General features: G+C 39.8%; 3 protein-coding genes across 3 annotated transcripts; all 3 read left to right on the top strand.

Moving 5' to 3' along the window:
* Positions 1–282: 282 nt before the first annotated feature.
* Positions 283–3,618, top strand: rpl37a (ribosomal protein L37a). The gene is made up of 4 exons (XM_061731350.1): positions 283–336; positions 1,594–1,722; positions 1,836–1,918; positions 3,451–3,618. The coding sequence occupies exons 1-4, from the start codon at positions 334–336 to the stop codon at positions 3,512–3,514; spliced, it is 279 nt and encodes a 92-aa protein (XP_061587334.1). The 5' UTR covers positions 283–333; the 3' UTR covers positions 3,515–3,618.
* Positions 3,619–5,879: 2,261 nt separating this feature from the next.
* pecr (peroxisomal trans-2-enoyl-CoA reductase) lies at positions 5,880–16,753 on the top strand. The gene is made up of 8 exons (XM_061731349.1): positions 5,880–6,020; positions 9,743–9,876; positions 9,959–10,124; positions 11,161–11,242; positions 11,328–11,424; positions 11,514–11,624; positions 15,182–15,293; positions 15,378–16,753. Exons 1-8 carry the CDS (start codon positions 5,909–5,911, stop codon positions 15,458–15,460), a joined length of 897 nt encoding a protein of 298 aa, XP_061587333.1. The 5' UTR covers positions 5,880–5,908; the 3' UTR covers positions 15,461–16,753.
* Positions 16,754–18,829: 2,076 nt separating this feature from the next.
* On the top strand, positions 18,830–21,828 carry ndufb3 (NADH:ubiquinone oxidoreductase subunit B3). Its single transcript, XM_061733022.1, has 3 exons — positions 18,830–18,971; positions 20,734–20,862; positions 21,586–21,828. The coding sequence occupies exons 2-3, from the start codon at positions 20,735–20,737 to the stop codon at positions 21,734–21,736; spliced, it is 279 nt and encodes a 92-aa protein (XP_061589006.1). The 5' UTR covers positions 18,830–18,971; position 20,734; the 3' UTR covers positions 21,737–21,828.
* Positions 21,829–22,805: the final 977 nt, after the last annotated feature.

The following is a 22,805-nucleotide window of genomic DNA, read 5'->3' as shown; positions in this document are numbered from 1 at the left end:
ATAACATACAAAGTGCCATGTAATCCTGTGTGGTCTAGTCTGAGTCTTGTTATTTCCTCTCTTCTGTTCCTTTCTGTATAATTCTTTGTTATGATAGACTTTTGTATTTTGTGATATCCCTGTCCTTTCTGACCTTCCTCCCACCTTTTCTGCCATATTTCCATTCCTTTCTTCTTTATTACTGCTTTACCTTCTCCTTTTCCTAGTGGTAGAGATGTAATGAATCTGCGCTTAGCGAAAACTCAAACTCCCACAATGCTGTGGGGCGCGTACCATTAAATCGCGCATGCGCGCTAAGCAAACTCTCTTTGGACCTGCGTCTCCACTGAAACGATGGTGAGCAGCTCACGTCCCGTTCAGAATCTGTGTCAATCTAACAATTCATGTGCTTTCAGTCACATAATGTCACATCCTGAAGCTTAAATACGAGTTGGTTTGTCGGATATAGTATTTATTTGGGTAGATTTAATTATTTTAACGGTAGTAAAAGGAGATGTTTCCTTGTCGTACTGTGACAGTAATGGCCGCCGCCATTGCTCTGCTCGAGCCCGGGAACCGGCGCGTCCGTCTCGGCTGTTTTCAGGCGTTAACCTGCTGGAAATGTCCTGTAGTTATACGAGCTTAATGTGGGGCCTTTTACCGCTGAACACACAGGGTTACGGGTTTTAAAACGGCATTAATGCGTAGTTAGCACGGAGGAGAAATGCTGGTGGAATTGGCTCCAGGGACTGATCATGTTCAGTAATAATGATTTTTATATATATATATATATATATATATATATATATATATATGAACCAGTGTGTGTGTATATAGCATATCTACTCTTATATAGTTACTCAAGTATATTGTTATACCATTGCTGTCTATTCTCTATTATAGTAAAGTAATGATGATGTAATACTATGCTTTATAATTACTTCTATTACCGTATTACATACATAGTAGAACAACTAATTGCTGATTTTGACTATTTATATATGCATATAATATATCACTGTATAGAACAGTTATTAAAGTAGGTATGGGTGTTTTATAAGTAAGCATATTGAAACTCGTCTTGTTATATGTAAGAATGTTATATGTATGTAAAGATTCAGGGTTAGGAAGAACCTTATCACAATATTCAAATTTTCTGAGACAGTCCTAGAAAATTAGAATATTGTGATAAAGTTCTTTATTTTCTGTAATGCAATTTTAAAAAAAAAAAAAAAAAAAAAAAAAAAAACGAAATGTCCTACATTCTGGATTCATTACAAATCAACTGAAATATTACAAGCCTTTTATTTTAATATTGCTGATTATGGCTTACAGTTTAAGATTCCCAGAATATTCAAATTTTTTGAGATAGGATATTTGAGTTTTTCTTAAACTGTAAGCCATGATCAGCAATATTAAAATAATAAAAGGCTTGCAATATTTCAGTTGATTTGTAATGAATCCAGAATGTATGACATTTTGTAATTGCATTACAGAAAATCACAACATTCTAATTGTCTGAGACGTGTGTGGTACTTTTTTTTTTTTTTTAAATAATATGCATGTTCGAAAAAACCTCATGCTTCCCCGTCCCTAACTCCGTGTTGTCAACAGGCCAAGCGCACCAAGAAGGTGGGGATCGTGGGGAAGTACGGCACGCGTTATGGCGCGTCGCTGAGGAAGATGGTCAAGAAAATTGAAATCTCTCAGCACGCCAAGTACACCTGCTCTTTCTGCGGCAAGGTGAGTGACCTCACACTGTTGTGGCTGCGTTATGTATATGGAGTTCATGCATGGAAGCAGAGAACATGCTGTGAGAAGCTGCTCTTTCTCACGCGTTTAACTTTGATTTGCAGACTAAGATGAAGCGCAGGGCCGTCGGCATCTGGCACTGTGGGTCCTGCAAGAAGACGGTGGCTGGAGGCGCCTGGACGTACAAGTAAGTTGCACTCTTGAAATTCTGTCATCTTCAGAGCATCTCCTGAAAATATCGGTTTATACAGAATGGTGTGTGATTTGCAATCCAAATTCTGTTTTTGTCAATTTTTTTTTATTTTTTTATGCTCAATAGGGCATGGCAAACATTTACTGTTTAACTGTGTAGTTTAGATCCACCTGTAATAATGGTATAACTAGTCTAGTATATATTTCTTTCCCATGGGCATAGTCCTGCCTTTCCAAATGCTCTTGTGTTCAAGGATCTCCTGATCGTTGGTTTTCCGTTCTTACGCCTGATTTATGGTTCTGCGTTAAACCAACGCAGAACCCACTCCGTTGCCGTGACGCTGTCGTGAACCTTCAGACTTCTCCGTCACTCCATTTCTCCGCGGTGCAGTACCCCCCCAGAGCGCTAGTTGATACTTTGTTTAGCTTCCGGCTTTTCCGGTCACAGTGAATCAGAGATAAGGACAACTATTGTGCAAAAAAAACAACAAAAATAATCACACACACGAAGAAAAGAGCGCTGAAGTTCACGACTGCTTCACGAACTGGAAATGCGTTGCTACCAAGCGAACCCATCACAGCCCTTTCGGTCTGCGTTGGGTCTGCGTCGCCTCGACGCGTAGTTCCATTTTTTGGAAGGTACACGTCAGGGTACGCCGTTGGCTACGGAGAGACTCCCGCGTAGCCGCCTGCCCTACGGAGTAGGGTTAACGCAGAACCATGAGTCTGCTTTGCATGCTGGGTTAGTTTTTACTGGGTTTCTGCTATGTGGAGAACTGCTTGGTAATATCAAATTACATTTGCCCAGTAAAATTAGTATGGATCGTATTCATAAACCAACAAATGTGACTCCCAACCCCAAAAAGCGCTTCTGTATGGTTGTTATGCCAGCAAGGTGGAGAATGCACACCATAGTACAGGACTGTCTCAGAAAATTAGAATATTGTGATCAAGTTCTTTATTTTCTGTAATGCAATTTAAAAAAAAAAAAATAAAAAATCATACAAATCAACTGAAATATTGCAAGCCTTTTATTTTAATATTGCTGATTATGGTTTACAGTTTAAGATTCCCAGAATATTCTAATTGATAGGATATTTGAGTTTTCTTAAACTGTAAGCCATAATCAGCAATATTAAAATAATAAAAGGCTTGCAATATTTCAGTTGATTTGTAATGAATCCAGAATGTATGAAATTTTTTTAATTCCATTACAGAAAATCACAATATTCTAATTTTCTGAGACAGTCCTGTAAATACTGGACAAATCTTAGTGAGAATGAGGGTGAACATACAAGTCTTGACTCAACAACTGGGATAAAGTCATCAAGGGATTAAAATAGTGTTGCATATTTAACACAGTTCAACCCTAATATGAATGATTGCTTAATTGGCTTTTCAAGCTTAAGACCGGTCGGTTAAACGAGCCTGTAGGTGGAAAAATCCTGCACTTTTACCAACATGCCTCAGTTTATATCTGTTGGGAATCTGTTTTCTCCTAATGTTTTGTTTTTTTTCTCCTTTCAGCACCACATCGGCTGTCACGGTCAAGTCCGCCATCAGGAGACTGAAGGAGTTGAAGGACCAGTAAACCAGTGGGAGACCATCACTGCTGGATTTGGGACTTTTGTTTTCTATAATTAATCCGAGCTGGACATGGCCTCAACATCCAAAAATAAAACGGTCTGGAGCGGAGTTTGTTGTGTGTTTTTTGCACCAGTTTGAACTGTTTAACCTCCCGGCTGTAACGTGTGTCCCAGGATTCCCTCCTGAAGGAGAAATGTTCTTGCTGCACAGTGGTGCAGGTTTTTATGGGTTGATTGGACCATCATATACATGATTTGCCCCAGATGCTGTTAAAAACATCTGGGCAGTTTTAAAACCAACGTGAGGTATATCAAACTGAATCAAGTTCAGTATTTGACATTTGTGCTTTCACTCTTGGGTTTTTTTTGGCCCTTGTGTTTTTGACATCATGTCTCCTGAGGCTCGCAGCGTGATTATTTCTATTGCCACTTATTTCTGGTAAGCGTTGCATGCAGGCTCTGCTGGGGAAGCCGTTCTGCAGTTTGAGAGGGGGGTTCATGCTCAGTGACGATGTCACAGCAAGAACGCTGAAGACAAAGGTCCATTATTTGAGTTGGACACACAGGACTGTCTCAGAAATTTGAATATTGTGATTTTTTTTTTTTTTTTTTTTTTTTTTTTTTTTTTTTCTGTAATGCAATTTGAAAAACAAATGTCATACATTCTGGATTCATTACAAATCAACTGAAATATTGCAAGCCTTTTATTATTTTAATATTGCTGATCATGCCTTACAGCTTAAGAAAACTCAAATATCCTATCTAAAAAAAATTAGAATATTCTGGGAATTTTAAACTGTAAGCCATAATCAGCAATATTAAAATAAAAGGCTTGTAATATTTCAGTTGATTTGTAATAAATCCAGAATGGATGACATTTTTGCATTACAGAAAATAAAGAACTTTATCACAATATTCTAATTTTCTGAGCCAGTCCTGGAACTAAGGAACGACGGTAGACCGGTACAAGTATATGATGGGCCTTTTATGTACTAGTCACATGTTAAAAGTAGATTTTTAGTATTTTGATTAATCTAATGACACGCAAAGTTCATAAATTTTCTTGATATTCATATTTTTAAGCAAGTTAATGTATTTACTGTGTTGGATATAGTGCAGTCCTTCACAAATTCATAAAAAATATAGTTACAGCAGGGTCATTTAGTCTGTAAATAAAGCATCCAGGCTCCGTTAGGAAGAACTGACCTCTGACCTCCATCACTCAGGGTTGAGGCAACTTTACCATTACATCTTTGGGAGAATTGGTTCCTGTCCATAAAATATCTGACAGTTGGTTTCAGTCTGACTTGGCAAAGGAAGAAAAGTCATTTTTGAATTTGTCCGTAGCCTAATTTCGTTGCGGATGTCAAATGTTTCCAATGTGAACCTTGTTTATTTTGTTGGAAGTGAAACCCCTTTCAGTATCTGACAAAATTAGTGGAAAGTAATGTTCACATAGAAGAGGATGAGGAAACATGAAACTACTTAAATGCCATACTAAACAGTATATACTCAAAAAGTACATTTAAGTTTGGCACACTTTTGAGTAAATATCAGTAGTGTGCATTAATTGGGACGTACTACTCAGAGCCACACAGCACTTCCTGCCGTTGGGAGGGGGGTTGTTACCATGGTAGGGGGGTTACCATGGTAACAACTCCTGTCGCAGTAGCAGCTCCGCTCTTTCCCGTTTATCCTGGCCCAAACAAGATGATATATAATATACGAATAATATATTGTACTTAATATTATACTTATGACACATGCGTATCTGAGCAACACTTAGCAACCAAACACCGCTGCATTGCATTGTGGGAAGCTTAGCTGGTGTCCATCAATCCATACCATACTAATACATTTCTCCAGAATGAGTATGGATAGTACATACTATTGAGTACGTACTAATGTTTCGGACGCACTAAAAAATCTCTCATACTATTTTTGCATACTCATTTACGGAAGATTATTAGGGCCAGGCAAGAGAAAAAATATTTGAGAGGGGAAGATTTTTTTTTATTATGCACTTCGAGAAAAAAGTTGAAATGTCCAGAATAATGTTGAAATACAATTTCAAAAATAAAGTCAAAATCTCGCCTTTTTTCTCAACATTGCGACTTTTTTCTCGAAATTGTATTTCAACATTAATCTCGACATTTCGACTTTTTTCTCGAAGTGCACAATAAAAAATTTTTTTCCCTTCTCAAATATTTTTTCTCTGGTGCTGCGTCCGAAACTCTGTTTTATTTCATTTCTATTTCATTTCTATTTTTTATTTTATTATTTTTTAATTATTTTATTTTATTTTATTTATTTTTGTTCTACCTGATGTTCTAAAGCTGCTACCGCGCCTGCGCAGCTGCGTCCGTGGGCGAGCCCGTAGAGCGAGCTTGTCCGCCAGCATGGCCGCGTCCAGTGTGCTCAGACCCGGCTTGTTCAAGCACAGAGTCGCGGTAGTGACGGGAGGGGGGACCGGGATCGGGAAGGCCATCTCCGCGGAGCTGCTGGGGCTGGGTGAGAGGAACCAGAGCGCCGTCACCTCTCTGGCAGCACAGTTTGATGTGAACAACAACGCCGTGAACTTCGACCCAAATAGGAGTTTGCAGCTGACGCTGTTCAACCTGGGACACTTAAGGCTGATTTATGGTTCCGCGTTACACCAACGCAGAGCTCCGGCGTAGTTACGCGGCGAAGCACACCGTACGGTGCGCGTCGTCGCGTACCTTACGCCGTAGGCTCTGCGTCGTTTTAACGCAGAACCATAATTAAGTCTTTACCCACTACGCTGTTTAGTAGCAACCTTAAAATACTATTAATAATTGGAATATGTCCTGTAAGCAAATGTTGCTGGGAGATTTGGTGGTGAGCTTCTATGAAAAGTTCAACTTTATTGCAGATAAATGACAAATGTTTTCTCTTTCTCTTTATCCTTTTATTTCATTAATTAACGAGAAACTAAACAGTTCAATATAATTACGACAAATCTCTTTCCTTGAATGAAAGGGAACAGAGAGAAGACTAAGCTTATTTTATCTGTCCCCTTTTGCTAAGAAATCAAATTTCAATTAATGTAATAAAAAAAATTACAAATTACACAATTAAAAAAAACAGCACTTTACAATAAACGTAATAAAAAAAACTACAACAAAGTTATAAAATAACAAAATAGCAATGTCGTCAAACACAAATAGTCATATTCTTTTTTGATTCAAAGAAGAAAAATGACAATGGTGCTAAAAGAGAGAGAGGAAAAAAAAAACCTTTAACAAAATTCCATAAACATGTAGTTAGTTGCTAAACACATGATTTTTTTTAAGAAAACTTTATTGAAAATATACAAACTCTCAAAGAGGATAATGGACAAATATCAATTTAAATGCAATATGAAAAAAAAGGAAAATTAAAAATGTGGATTTATGCCGCGTTCCATTTGTCCTCGGAAGTCGGAATATCCCAGTTCCCAGTAGGAATTTTCAACTGGAACGCCCCTCGAAGTGGGATTTCCTACTGGGAAAGTGGGAGAAGCTTCACCAGCCCCGAGTTACCATTCCAAGATGGCTGCCATTCCCAGTTCCCAGTTGCGATTTCCGAGGTAAATGGAACGCGGCATTAAACACATGCGGTTGTTTAGTTGTACTCAAAGCTCCGCTGCAGTGAGGCAGCTGAGGACTGGGGTTAACCTGAGTTCTGGCTGCAGAGTTAACCTGAGCTCTGCAGAGTTAACCTGAGCTCTGGCTGCAGTTAACCTGAGCTCTGGCTGCAGAGTTAACCTGAGCTCTGGCTGCAGAGTTAACCTGAGCTCTGGCTGCAGAGTTAACCTGAGCTCTGGCTGCAGAGTTGCTCTGACTGCAGAGTTAACCTGAGCTCTGCAGAGTTAACCTGAGCTCTGGCTGCAGTTAACCTGAGCTCTGGCTGCAGAGTTAACCTGAGCTCTGGCGGCAGAGTTAACCTGAGCTCTGGCTGCAGAGTTGCTCTGACTGCAGAGTTAACCTGAGCTCTGGCTGCAAGCGTTAACCTGAGCTCTGCAGCGTTAACCTGAGCTCTGGCTGCAGTTAACCTGAGCTCTGGCTGCAGTTAACCTGAGCTCTGGCTGCAGTTAACCTGAGCTCTGGCTGCAGTTAACCTGAGCTCTGGCTGCAGTTAACCTGAGCTCTGGCTGCAGTTAACCTGAGCTCTGCAGAGTTAACCTGAGCTCTGGCTGCAGAGTTAACCTGAGCTCTGGCTGCAGAGTTAACCTGAGCTCTGGCTGCAGTTAACCTGAGCTCTGGCTGCAGAGTTAACCTGAGCTCTGACTGCAGTTAACCTGAGCTCTGCAGAGTTAACCTGAGCTCTGGCTGCAGAGTTAACCTGAGCTCTGGCTGCAGAGTTAACCTGAGCTCTGACTGCAGTTAACCTGAGCTCTGCAGAGTTAACCTGAGCTCTGGCTGCAGTTAACCTGAGCTCTGCAGCGTTAACCTGAGCTCTGGCTGCAGTTAACCTGAGCTCTGGCTGCAGAGTTAACCTGAGCTCTGGCTGCAGAGTTAACCTGAGCTCTGGCTGCAGAGTTGCTCTGACTGCAGAGTTAACCTGAGCTCTGCAGAGTTAACCTGAGCTCTGGCTGCAGTTAACCTGAGCTCTGGCTGCAGTTAACCTGAGCTCTGGCTGCAGAGTTAACCTGAGCTCTGGCTGCAGAGTTGCTCTGACTGCAGAGTTAACCTGAGCTCTGGCTGCAGAGTTGCTCTGACTGCAGAGTTAACCTGAGCTCTGGCTGCAAGCGTTAACCTGAGCTCTGCAGCGTTAACCTGAGCTCTGGCTGCAGTTAACCTGAGCTCTGGCTGCAGTTAACCTGAGCTCTGCAGTTAACCTGAGCTCTGCAGAGTTAACCTGAGCTCTGGCTGCAGAGTTAACCTGAGCTCTGGCTGCAGAGTTAACCTGAGCTCTGGCTGCAGAGTTAACCTGAGCTCTGGCTGCAGAGTTAACCTGAGCTCTGGCTGCAGTTAACCTGAGCTCTGGCTGCAGAGTTAACCTGAGCTCTGACTGCAGTTAACCTGAGCTCTGCAGAGTTAACCTGAGCTCTGGCTGCAGAGTTAACCTGAGCTCTGGCTGCAGAGTTAACCTGAGCTCTGACTGCAGTTAACCTGAGCTCTGCAGAGTTAACCTGAGCTCTGGCTGCAGTTAACCTGAGCTCTGCAGAGTTAACCTGAGCTCTGGCTGCAGTTAACCTGAGCTCTGGCTGCAGTTAACCTGAGCTCTGCAGAGTTATCCTGAGCTCTGGCTGCAGTTAACCTGAGCTCTGGCTGCAGCGTTAACCTGAGCTCTGGCTGCAGCGTTAACCTGAGCTCTGGCTGCAGCGTTAACCTGAGCTCTGGCTGCAGTTAACCTGAGCTCTGGCTGCAGTTAACCTGAGCTCTGGCTGCAGTTAACCTGAGCTCTGGCTGCAGAGTTAACCTGAGCTCTGACTGCAGTTAACCTGAGCTCTGCAGAGTTAACCTGAGCTCTGGCTGCAGAGTTAACCTGAGCTCTGGCTGCAGAGTTAACCTGAGCTCTGGCTGCAGAGTTAACCTGAGCTCTGGCTGCAGAGTTAACCTGAGCTCTGGCTGCAGAGTTAACCTGAGCTCTGGCTGCAGAGTTAACCTGAGCTCTGCAGAGTTAACCTGAGCTCTGGCTGCAGAGTTAACCTGAGCTCTGGCTGCAGAGTTAACCTGAGCTCTGGCTGCAGAGTTAACCTGAGCTCTGACTGCAGTTAACCTGAGCTCTGCAGAGTTAACCTGAGCTCTGGCTGCAGTTAACCTGAGCTCTGCAGCGTTAACCTGAGCTCTGGCTGCAGTTAACCTGAGCTCTGCAGAGTTAACCTGAGCTCTGGCTGCAGTTAACCTGAGCTCTGCAGAGTTAACCTGAGCTCTGGCTGCAGAGTTATCCTGAGCTCTGGCTGCAGAGTTAACCTGAGCTCTGGCTGCAGAGTTAACCTGAGCTCTGGCTGCAGAGTTAACCTGAGCTCTGGCTGCAGAGTTAACCTGAGCTCTGGCTGCAGAGTTAACCTGAGCTCTGGCTGCAGTTAACCTGAGTTCTGACTGCAGTTAACCTGAGCTCTGACTGCAGTTAACCTGAGCTCTGGCTGCAGAGTTAACCTGAGCTCTGCAGAGTTAACCTGAGCTCTGGCTGCAGAGTTAACCTGAGCTCTGGCTGCAGAGTTAACCTGAGCTCTGGCTGCAGAGTTAACCTGAGCTCTGCAGAGTTAACCTGAGCTCTGACTGCAGGCTGCAGCGTGGTGATCTCCAGCAGGAAGGCGGGGAGGCTGGAGGCAGCAGCCGAGGAGATGAGGCAGCACATCCCTGCTTCCAGCCCTGCGACCGTCACCCCTCTACCCTGTAACATCCGCAGTGAGGACGAGGTGAGGCACGTTCAGCCTCCACATGTGTTCCACGTGGATGACGGTGCGTGATTGCATGATTTCTGGTTTCCGTGCGCGGCAGGTGAAGGCTCTGGTGTCGTCCGTGCTGCAGCAGTTTGGTCGGATTGACTACCTGGTGAACAACGGAGGGGGTCAGTTCCACAGCCCTGCAGAAGACATGTCCTCCAAGGGCTGGAAGGCTGTGGTAGACACCAACCTGACGGGAACCTTCCACTGCTGCAAGGAGGGTAAATCCAACCCTGTCTCAGGTTCAGGGTCGGAACTGTCACCGGCCACGGTTACATGGTGTTCTTTAATTCCAAATTAATTATTCAGAATTAAATCATTCCGAATTAAACTATTTTCCTTCAAGTTTACATGGAAATAGTAATTCTGAATTGAGGTTTACATGGAAAACACGTGTGATGGGGTTTATCCAATTCCTCTTCAGGTCTGGGGGTTGGGAAGGTTCTGATTGGATAGGGGGGGGACCGGAAGTTACGTCTACATTTCCAGTACCTCCAAGCTATTTATTAAATAAATGTTCTCTGCTCTTGACCAGCGTTTACTGCTGCTGCATCTTGAAACTTTGTTTGGAAAACCAGCCCAGCGTGGAATATAAGGTCATGGAGACAGACGGGCGAGGGAACGAGCAGAAAGAAAGACAGGAATTAATTTAAAGAGGAATGAGTGTACAGGACTGTCTCAGAAAATTAGAATATTGTGATTTTCTTTAATGCAATTACAAAAACAAAAATGTCATACATTCTGGATTCATTACAAATCAACTGAAATATTGCAAGCCTTTTATTATTTTAATATTACTGATCATGGCTTACAGTTTAAGAAAACTCAAATATCCTATCTCAAAACATTAGAATATTCTGGGAATCTTAATCTTAAACTGTAAACCATAATCAGCAATATTAAAATAATAAAAGGCTTGTAATATTTCAGTTGATTTGTAATGAATCCAGAATGTATGACATTTTTGTTTTTGTAATTGCATTACAGAAAATAAAGAACTTTATCACAATATTCTAATTTTCTGAGACAGTCCTGATCGCGGAATTATTCTATTCAGATTTAAAACCGGAATAAACCAGCCACTTACTTCAGAATTAAGTTTAATTCAGAATGGCCATTTTCATTCAGAATTGGGTGTTTACATGGTAATTTTTACCCATTTTAAATGGGATTTAATTTTAATTCTGAATGAAAGAGGAATTAAACCCCCCCTGTATGGGACTGACTGACTGCTGCTGTCTGGTGTTTCCCCCACAGTGTACACCGCGTGGATGAAGCAGCATGGAGGGGCCATCGTCAACATCATCGCTGACATGTGGAAAGGCTTCCCAGGCATGAGGTAAGATCCCCCTCCCTCTAGACTCCAGGACCAGGCTCAGAGTTTCCCAGATTTGGTGCAACCGTGTGTTTCCTTCCCCCGACAGCCACACCGGCGCCGCCAGGGCAGCCGTGGATAACCTAACCAAGAGTCTGGCCATCGAGTGGGCGGCCTCAGGGGTCCGGGTCAACGCCGTAGCACCGGTACGTACAGCTGACCAGCTGAGCAGTGTCTGGGTTTATCTTTGGTCTTTGATTGTGTCTAAACGTGTGACTAATATTCATGTTTGAAGGGAACAATCTTTTCCAAAACTGCAATGGAGAACTACAAAGAGTTTGGATCACATCTCTTCAAGATGTCCATTCCCTTCAGTCCTGCCAAGAGGCTGGGACTACCTGAGGAGGTGAGTGGCTACTTAACTACACCTGGCAATACCCACAAGTTTATTTCAGTTTTCCTCATAATAATACGTAGAAATACCCTCTTAACCCTTGTGCTGTCTTTGGGTCAAGGAAGGAGGAAGAGAAGAAGAGAGGAAAGAAGGGAGAAAATAAGGAAGGAAGGAAGGGAGAAAATAAGGAAAGAAAGAAAGATGGGAGGATGGGAGAAAAGGAAGGTAGGAAGGAAGGGAGAAAACAAGGAAAGAAGGAAGGAAGGGAGAAAAGAGGAAGGGAAGAAGGAAGGAGAGAGCATGAGGAAGGAAGGAAAGAAAGAAGGAAGGAAGGGAGAAAAGAAGGAAGGAAGGGAGAAAAGAAGGAAAGAAAGAAAGAAGGAAAGAAGGGAGAAAGGAAGGAAGGGAGAAAAGAAGGAAGGAAGGGAGAAAAGAAGGAAAGAAGGGAGAAAAGAAGGAAAGAAAGAAAGAAGGAAGGAAAGAAAGAAGGAAGGAAGGGAGGGAGAAAAGAATGAAAGAAGGAAGGGAGGAAATAAGGAAAGAAAGAAAGGAGGGAGGATGGGAGAAAAGGAAGGTAGGAAGGGAGGGAGAAAACAAGGAAGGAAGGAGAGAGCAGGAGGAAAGAAGGAGAGGAGAATTAGGTAATTTTGACCCAAAGACGGTACAAGGGTTAAAAGACCCAGCGGTTGTTTGATGGATATTTGTAGTCCCTTACCTTCATCTGCACTGATGTGTCTAATAAAAGTGTCCTGTGAACATGTACAACATGGTAACAATGTTATAATGTTAATGTAGCCAGTGAAGTATGTATCATGATTCACGATATGAGTTAAAGTTTCACATTACAGTACACTTAAAGGGATCAGCTGTGATGTTGGAAATGGTGAAGGACAGAGCTGGTAGAGGAGCCAAAAACTGTACTCAAGTACTGTTACTTCAGAATAATATGACTCAAGTAGAAGTAAAAAGTAGTCATCCAAATAATGTAAAAGTAAAAAGGTACTTGGTGAAAAAACTACTCAAGTACTGAGTAACTGTTGAGTAACGTCTGATTTATTTTTTTAACACAACCATTCAAACAGACAAAAGTACAAAATAATCATCTTCAGGCAAATTAAATCAATAAGATAATAAAATAATTAGAATTAATAAAAAATAAATCTAGCTTAAATTAAAATAAGCTTAAAGTAAATTCAAGTACTTAAATAAATAATAAAATAAATAAAATAACAGAATAAAAAAATAAATTAAGCACAAGTAGCGCAAAATTTCCAGCCTTTGTACTTTTCTTTTTTAACCAGGCAGAACTAGAACAAACATGAACTCATAGAAACTCTGTGTGTGTTTGAGTCTGTGTAAATGTGACAAAACATGCAAAAACAAACATTTTTCCCAAAGAATCACCCAGTGATGTCATGAGATTGACGCGTACGTGGATAAAAGGGATAAAAGAAAAGTAACAGCTCAATGTAGCCTAATGTAGCGGAGGAAGAGGAACAGTTTCTTCTTCACAAATCTACTCAAGTAAAAGTAAAAAGTATAGTGATTCAAAACTACTCTAAAAGTACAAAATTTCCCAAAACTTACTCAAGTAAATGTAACTCGTTACTACCCACCTCTGATGAAGGACTTGTGAAACTGGGGTTTGATAGTACGTAAAGTGTGAATTCAAACCCTCTGATGTTACATTATGCAACATTTAGAGCAGCGATAGGGAACCCTGGTCCTAGAGAGCCGTAGTCCTGCAGGTTTTGGATGTCTCCTTGCCTCCTTGCGGGGCGGCAGTAGCTCAGGTGGTAGAGCGGGTCGTCCAATGATCGGAAGGTCGGAGGTTCGAATCCAGCTCAGTCCCAGTTTGCTGTTGTAGTGTCCTTGGGCAAGACACCTTACCCACCTTGCCCCGTGTGAATGTGTATGAATGTGTATGAATGTTGGTGGTGGTCGGAGGGGCCGTTAGGCGTGATATGGCAGCCACGCTTCCGTCAGTCTGCCCCAGGGCAGCTGTGGCTACAAATGTAGCTACCACCACCAGTGAGGATGTGTATGAATGAATAATGATCTCTGTAAAGCGCTCTGGTTGTCTTGAAGGGCTCTATATAAATCCAAGTCATCATCATCATCATCAACACACCTGATTCTCATCCAGGTGTGTTAGTGACACAGTCCTTTGTATCGGGGTGTAAAGAAGCAGGGAAACATCTAAAACATGCAGGACTGCAGCTCTCTAGCACCAGGGAACAGTCGGCATCAACAACCGTTCCCACTAGTGTAGAATCCCATTCAGGTGAGATTTGAAACATCAGAACAAGTGTGTGTTTCTGCAGCAGAACCAACACATCAAGCCCCTAACCCTCCAGAAGGCCGTGCACGTTTTCTTCAGGTGTTTGTTGTTTCTCTCACACTCCTAAACCAGGAGTGAGGGGTTGTTCTGTCGGCTGCAGTATTGAGATTTGCAACTAGATGGAGCTTAAAGCAGCACTATGTAACTTTTCCACCTTAATCTAATATTTCATCATCATCATTGTGATGGAACATCAACTTCCAACAGGTTTAATGAACCTCTGTCATGGTCTGAGGGGTCTGTATCTCCTTCACTGGCACTATGTAACTTTGAGGAGCATGGTAGGAACCCTGCCACACTAAAAAACTACACATTTTTACGGCTTTGACTGCTTTACGGCATACGTCACTTCCCCCTCCTTCCCCATTCGTAGTGGAGACCAAAGCTGGGCGGGGCGTGGAGCGCAGAGCTCAGCAGAAGCTGGTGTCATGGCCCAAGCAGCGGAAAAACCCAAGAAAATACAAGTTTTATCGGAGGAGGCGAAAAAAGAAAGCGGGAGAGTAACAAGCTAAATACCTGGACAAGAATAAACATTGTCCCGGCGTTCACTCGCTGGCGTGAGCTGAAAGACGAGGAGGGATGTCCGACAAGAGAGACAATTGTTATGATACAAATGTAAATGTAGAGTTTTATGTTGAATAAGTATCAACATTAGAATGTTTTCACATACAGGGGATTCGTCTTGGGTTCTAGTATTTTTCCTGAGAACTGTAAAATTGTGCAGGGCTGATCTGCAAAACATTCAGTTATTTACAGGTTATAAAGTATTTTTTTTATTTTGTCAGTAAGTATGTTGGACTAGCGTATGAGTTTGTAGTTTGGGGCGTATTATCTGGCTGAAACAGGACAGGGGGGCAGGGGTGACTTCACTAATAAAACCAAGTTGAACTTAGTGATTTTCAACTTCGTCATATTATATTGTTTAGCCAAAAATAGATACATTACCTCTTCACTATCCATCCTGCAAACGACCGCTGAAAACAGAAAAGTAGTTTTGAAAGTCCGTCCCGTCTTATTTCATTCACTATCAAAACAAATGCAGCGACGGGGACAGGAGTTTTCCGGCTGTAGGCGCTGGTGCTCATGGGAAATGTAGTGTTCTTCCTGGTAAAGCACTACTGCTTTGGTCCAAAGGAGCTGCCAAACTCAACAAAAGCTGAAAGTTACATTGTGCTGCTTTAAACGGCCCTTACTCAACCACCTTTTCTGGTATGTTTTGTTTCCACAGATCTCCTCAGCGGTGTGTTTCCTGCTGTCTCCTGGAGCCTCCTACATCTCTGGAGCCACGCTCAAGGTGGACGCAGGACAGAGTCTGTACCGCTCAATGTGGGACATTCCGGGTACGGACACGTTGCCAACACGCCTGCATGTCAGTGTAAATAGTATGTAACGGATATGTGACAGTAAACTGTGTTTGTGTCCAGATCACAGCGCCTGGCCCGAGGCGCCGGAGGGTGAAAACATGGACGGGATGAAGGAACTACTGAACCCACGAAGCAAACTCTGATTGAAATCTGTGACATGTAAACTACACAAAACTCTCAGCCAATACGTGTCATGGACACAGACGCTGGTGCCTGATGCTTCTGCAGCCCTGCAGACGCTAAATACTGCACTTCCTACACTCTTTGATTCATCCTAACAATTCTGTGCAAAATCATATGTATTTAGTAGCAAAGCAAGTCCATAGTGTCCTAAATAATCGGTGACGTTAACAGTTGAAATGTCATCATAATTTTCTGTGTTAGTAGCTCTAACTCAGGGGTCGGCAACCCAAAATGTTTTAGATCCATATTGGACCAAAAACACAAATACAAATATGTCTGGAGCCGCAAAAAATGAAAAGTCTTGTATCAGCCTTAGAATGAAGACAACACATGCTGCATTTTTCTATATTAGTTATAACTGGGGGAAGATTTTTTTTCAATATGCACTTCGAGAAAAAAGTTGAAATGTTGAGAAAAAAGTCTAAATTTCGAAAAAAAAGTCAAAAATTCGAGAAAAGTTGAAATGTCGAGAAAAAAAGTCAAAGTTTCGAGAAAAATGTAGAGATTAATGTTGAAGTACAATCTCCAGAAAAAAGTCGAAATGTCGAGATTAAAAAGGAAAGGAGAAAGGAAGAGAAAAAAGAAAAAAAAAAGAGTCGAAATTTCGAGAAAAAAGTTGAAATATCGAGATTAAAAAGGAAAGAAAAAAGTAAGAAAGAAGAGAAAAAAGGAAAAAAGAAGAAAAAAAGGTCAAACATTTTTTGAAAAAGCTCCAGGAGCCACTAGGGCGGCGCTGAAGAGCCGCATGCGGCTCTAGAGCCGCGGGTTGCCAACCCCTGACCTAGAGGTAAGAACGCAGTTTTTTATCCAGGATGATTTGGCCCGTGATTTACAAAAATTAAGCTTAGCTGGGACTTTGGATTGAATTCCTGCAGCAGTGAGAGACATGCACAGCGGTGAAGAGTTAGTTAGCTGATCGTGTCATTCTCTATACGTTGGATGGTTCAAATGTCTGTGGAAAAATGATGGAGCACTTACATGCCTTACTCTGATATCTTGTTTTTCTTTAACATCCTTAGACCTGGCACATTTTTATTCTTGTTGATTTGGCTCCACGTTAAGAAAGTGAATATTATGACAGACAATTAAATGTTGGATTAACATGTGTGTATACCAGATGTTAGTAGTAGTACCACGTTGATGTAATATGGTAGAAAGTTAAACTTTGTACGACATCATAAACTGTGAGATTTATATTTTTTAATTATAAGGTGATGACAAAGTTCTTTATTAAAATGATTGTGTTGATTGAACAGCATTTGTTGTCATTTAATGTAAACTCTCTTGGTGCAAAAGACCTTTTGAAATAGTCTAGTAAATGGTTGGTCGTTAATATATAGTTGTTGTAATAAATAAATTAAAGTATCCTGCTATTTAAGCCAGAATGGTAAAACAATATTTTTTAAATTAATTACTGTGTGTTTTATATTAATTATTAGTCACTACATGAAATTTGATTGGAGTATAATGGTGTTGCATCTGTAAATGAAAGGTATAATGTGTCATATCCGAGGGGAAATCTTGGTATTTTCTTGAACATTTGTGTAGGAGCAAGTGTAACAAAAAGTAATTTCCCCTCAGCGATCCATGAATCGCTCACCTTATTAGGGCCAAACTAAGACAAAAGAAAGGAAATTATGAGAATAAAGTCATAATATGAGAATAAAGTGGTAATTTATGAGAACTCTAACAGGAAGAGCACATACGTCTTTTGTGGAAAAGGAGCTGAAGTGTTGTAAAAAAACAACACTTCAAGAGAAGTTTAAGAAAACAAAGAATTTCATCCTCTAACACTTGATACCTTAATTTACCTGTGCAAAAAAGGAGTAGGAAGAAGTGTAAACTTATTTAGTCCTACCCCCATTCACTGATCATTTAACCTGTATTTATAAATATTCACACACTGTTCTCACACTGTTAAATAACAGTATTATTATATACTGTAATTATACTCACACACATACCTATACATATATACACATAGTTGAATATTTCTATATATTTGTATACTTATTTACACTATACTGTATCTGCTCTATATCTATGTATATATCTACTTACACACATAATCACACACATATATATATCTATACCCATACATACCAATTGTGAATCCATGCTGTTCCATAGTTTAACTCCACTGAATGATATAGAAAATCTTTTCATAGTTGTTCGTGTTCTACGAGTCCTAAAATTTAGAGAATTAAACCTCCCCTCTCTGTCATAAAACATCTCCTGTAAGTGAGATGGTAATGAGTTGTTCCTAGATTTATACATGAATTGTGCGGTTTGGAATTCCAATATGTCAAAAAGAATGAAGAATAATGAATTGGTGTGTTCATGAAAACCAGCCTTATGAATGATCCTTATGACTCTTTTCTGCAGTATGAATAGTGGTTGCAGTGAACTTTTATACATATTTCCCCAAACCTCTAAACAGTAACTTAGATAAGGTAAAACCAGGGAACAGAACAGAATGTGGAGTGGTTTATTATCCAGGAATTGCTTTGCTCTGGCCAGAACTGAGATGCCTCTATATTTTGTTGTGGATGTTTAATATGAGATTTCCAGCAAATCTATAATTACCCCAAGAAATGTAGTTTTATGTAGGGGGAATATTATTCTCATAATATTACGACTTTATTCTTGTAATATTACGACTTTATTTTCGCAACATTATGACTTTATTCTCATAATATTACTTTATTCTTGTAATATTACGACTTTATTCTCATAATATTACGACTTTATTCTCGGAACATTATGACTTTATTCTCGTAATATTACGACTTTATTCTCGGAACATTATGACTTTATTCTCGTAATTTTACGACTTTATTCTCGTAATATTACGACTTTATTCTCCCAACATTATGACTTTATTCTCGTAATATTACGACTTTATTCTCGCAACATTACGACTTTATTCTCGCAACATTATGACTTTATTTTCGCAACATTATGACTTTATTCTCATAATATTATTTATTCTTGTAATATTACGACTTTATTCTCATAAATTACGACTATTCTCGTAATATTACAACTTTATTCTAGTAATAATACGACTTTATTCTCGGAACATTATGACTTTATTCTCGTAATTTTACGACTTTATTCTCGTAATATTACGACTTTATTCTCCCAACATTATGACTTTATTCTCGTAATATTACGACTTTATTCTCGCAACATTACGACTTTATTCTCGCAACATTATGACTTTATTCTCGTAATTTTCATTTTTTTGTGTCTTAGTTTGGCCCTATACACCGTCGTACTCACTTCACTGGTCAATTCATTTCGATTCCGCTGATAAAGCTGCGCGGGGCGCAGGGGCGCGCGGGAGAACGCGCATGCGCGCTCTTGCCTGGTTTGTCCCCCGTGCGCCGCCGTCCCTCGGCCGTAAAGCGCCGTCGACCGTCGGAGTGTTTGCTGCAGCAGCAGAGGTCACAACAACAAACCGATCAGGTGAGGGAAAAAGCTTCTTTATTCCCCACATTCCAGCGCAGCACTAGTGCTGGTACCGCAGCAGCAGCATATACCAGAATATAAATTATAATATAATATAAATGCCAGAAATATTCCTGGTACGAACAAGTCAAGACAAGTGTTTTAGCGCCGCTAGCTAATTAGCAGAGAAGCTTCATTGCACTTTATTTTTCGTTTTTCCCAACAAACTAATAACTACGTGAGAGTACATAGTCCACCCCCTGTGCTTTTTTTTAAATATATATATATATATATATATATATATATATATATATATATATATATATATATATATATATATATATATATATATATATATATATATATATATATATATATATATATATATATACACATACATACATACATACATACATACATACATACATACATACATACATACATACATACAGGACTGTCTCAGAAAATGAGAATATTGTGATAAAGTTCTTTATTTTCTGTAATGCAATTTAAAAAAGAAAAAAAAAATGTCATACATTCTGGATTCATTACAAATCAACTGAAATATTGCAAGCCTTTTTATTATTTTAATATTGCTGATTATGGTTTACAGATTAAGATTCCCAGAATATTCAAATTTTTTGAGATAGGATATTTGAGTTTTCTTAAACTGTAAGCCATGATGATCAGCAATATTAAAATAATAAAAGGCTTGCAATATTTCAGTTGATTTGTAATGAATCCAGAATGTATGACATTTTTGCATTACAGAAAATAAAGGACTTTATCACAATATTTTAATTTTCTGAGACAGTCCTGTATGTTTTTATTGGTAGACTGTTTCCACAATACAGAGCAAAACAGATGAACATACCTTTTTTTTTTTCTCCCTCACCCCACAGTTATCGTCATAAATTTTCCCTGGGGGAAAAAAAAAAAAGTATATAGTGACATAACAAAAAAGTAGCAGTAGTGAAATTAATATAAACTTAAATAAGAAAATAAAATGAAAACGAAATGGGTTATCTAGAGATTAATAATTAGTTCTTAGATTAATGATTAGCAATTCCAGTAATAGTAACAAGTTAAACTAGTAAATACTTGAGTCGGACTGTTGTCACACAGGACTGTCTCAGAAAATTAGAATATTGTGATTTTCTGTAATGCAATTACAAAAACAAAAATGTCATACATTCTGGATTCATTACAAATCAACTGAAATATTGCAAGCCTTTTATTATTTTAATATTGCTGATCATGGCTTACAGTTTAAGAAAACTCAAATATCCTATCTCAGAAAATTTGAATATTCTGGGAATCTTAATCTTAAAATTAAAATTATAACTTTAAATTATTAGTTTAACTTCCGGTCCCCCCCCCTATCCAATCAGAACCTTCCCAACCCCCAGACCTGTAGAGGAATTGGAGAAAGACCATCAAACGTGTTTTCCATGTAAACCTCAATTCGGAATTACTATTTCCATGTAAACTCGAAGGAAAATAGTTTAATTCGGAATTATTTAATTCGGAATTATTAATTCCGAATTAAAAAACATGTAGGCCATTGTTAGTTTGAAATATTTTTTTTTCCAGAACACCTGAGAAAATGTTTTACCCTGATTTAAAAGTGTAATCTAATATCTATGAGAGTAAATCTATAAACATTTAATATACACACATATTCCGATAAAATAAAAAGCATATTGTATTAATTCAGTGAAGGTTAAGAAGCTTTAAAAACTGCTGCTGATTTCCCGTGTGTGTGTGTGTGTGTGCTCAGCATGGGAGGAGATCACGGCGGCGGGAAGCTGTCCATGCCGGACTGGCGGCAGTGGAAAGTGCAGGGAACGCCCATGGAGTTCACCCAGCAGCGTCTGGCAGCGCGGGGCCTCAAGGACCCCTGGGCGCGGTGCGTATTCCTGCACAAGGGTCAATGACGTGACGCCTAGATTTTCTGATAAACAGATTTTTTATTAATTCAAAAAAGGTTTAAATGGATAAAAAAAAAATACCAGATATATGAAGTACCTGTCCCACATATGGACTCACCTGAATTTTTACAAAAAATACTAGTTATTTGGGATTTTGTTGTTGTTTTAAGCGTCAAAATGTCATGTGGTGCGACCGTCCGACCATGACTCTTGTTTTGAAAACTTTTTTTGAAATCACTCTAAATGTATTTAAATCACTCTTTTTCTATCAAAATATACAAACAAAGTTTGACTGTCCATTTTATGAAATATTATGTGGCACGACCTTTAAAAAAACAATTTTTGTATAATACTGAAAACTTGTAAAAAAAAAGATGTCAAGATTTTAAGGAAATTAATTAATTTTAATATAAATCATGGTTGCACCACATGAGTTTTTTTAAGGCTAGTGCCAATTCATCTTGACAAAAAACTCTGAAATCACTTAATTTAAAATTTTTATATGAATTTATGTGTACAAAACATTCTTAATGTTTGAACTACTGCAATAGATATTCTTTTTTATTATTTTAAAATTGACCTGTTGAAAATCCTTATTCGTCATTGACCCTCCAGCCATAGCAGTGGCCCGCCTGGTGTCTCAAATAATTACTCACGTTACTCTCTTTTCTCCCTACATCTCTCTCCCCTCTGGTCTGCAGCAACGAGGCGTGGAGATATTCCGGCGGCTTCGCTCGCGCCGTGACTCTGTCAGATGTTCTACTGAAAGGATTCAAATGGGGTTTTGCTGCTTTTACCGTCGCTCTGGCCATAGAGTACGCCATGTTTCCACCAAAGAAGGGTGGCCACTAATTCTCCCCGTCGTCTCTCAACCCAACTCCACACCTGATGCAGTGTAATGATGTGTAGAATAATATGTTCATTAAATATCTTTTTGATCACCACATAGATTCACTTATTCTTTTTTGTAAAATTAAACACTTTGATTTATGTTTTCTTTTTTTAATGATGTCCTTTAACAGAAGTATAAAGACAGGAAATATGGTGATGTAAGCAGTACTCGAGTTGTAAAAAAAAAAAATAATAATCGGGGGATGGTGAATTTGATCATATGGGGACAGATAATTTGTGCTGATTACAAATAATATAATATATTACAAATAATAGCAGTGACCAAAACACCTGCAGAAATACTGCAGGAATGACATAGCAGCAGTTAAATGCAGCCTACTGTAAGCTTTAAATATCCACTGGGCTTACATCAAATACATCAAAACACAACAATAAAAAACACTTTTCTGAACTTATCAATATGACTCTGTCCTTCACAGGATAAGTAAAATGGATCACTGCAAAAACTCACAATCTGAACAAGAATATTTGTCTTATTTCTAGTTAAATTGTCTCATTTTAGTAAAAAAAAATCTTATTACACTTAAAACAAGACTCATCACTGGAAAAAACAATTTTCACCTGTTTCAAGTAGATTTTCACTTAAAGGAGCATGAGGCAGGAGGGAGGCAGGATTTATGAAAAGAATTTGTATACGTTTTCAGTTTTCTAGTAATAATGTCAGATGAAGCGTTCCAAACCAAAAAGAATGTTTCCTGAACAGGCTGTGTGCTGCCAAATGTGCTGCAATTCGGTCCCGAATTTCCCGCGCTGTGCTGTGGATGTGACGTCACATGACGCTGCATGAGCGTTCTCCCCGTTCTCCCGTGCCGGCTTCACTGTTTGCTGCAGTACCCCCGACGGCCGTCGTGGTAAAGGGTGGCACTATAGAGTCTCATTTCTTAAAAGGAGCCTCATGCTCCTTTAAAATAATTAGAAAAATCTGCCAGTGCAACAAGATTTTTTTGCTTGTAATAAGAAGATAAATCTTGTCCCACTGGCAGATTTTCCTACTTATTTTAAGTGAAAA

The sequence above is a fragment of the Cololabis saira genome, chromosome 10 (assembly GCF_033807715.1).
Source record: "Cololabis saira isolate AMF1-May2022 chromosome 10, fColSai1.1, whole genome shotgun sequence".
NCBI classification, from domain to species: domain Eukaryota; kingdom Metazoa; phylum Chordata; class Actinopteri; order Beloniformes; family Belonidae; genus Cololabis; species Cololabis saira.
This window is presented reverse-complemented; position numbering and strand designations above follow the sequence as displayed.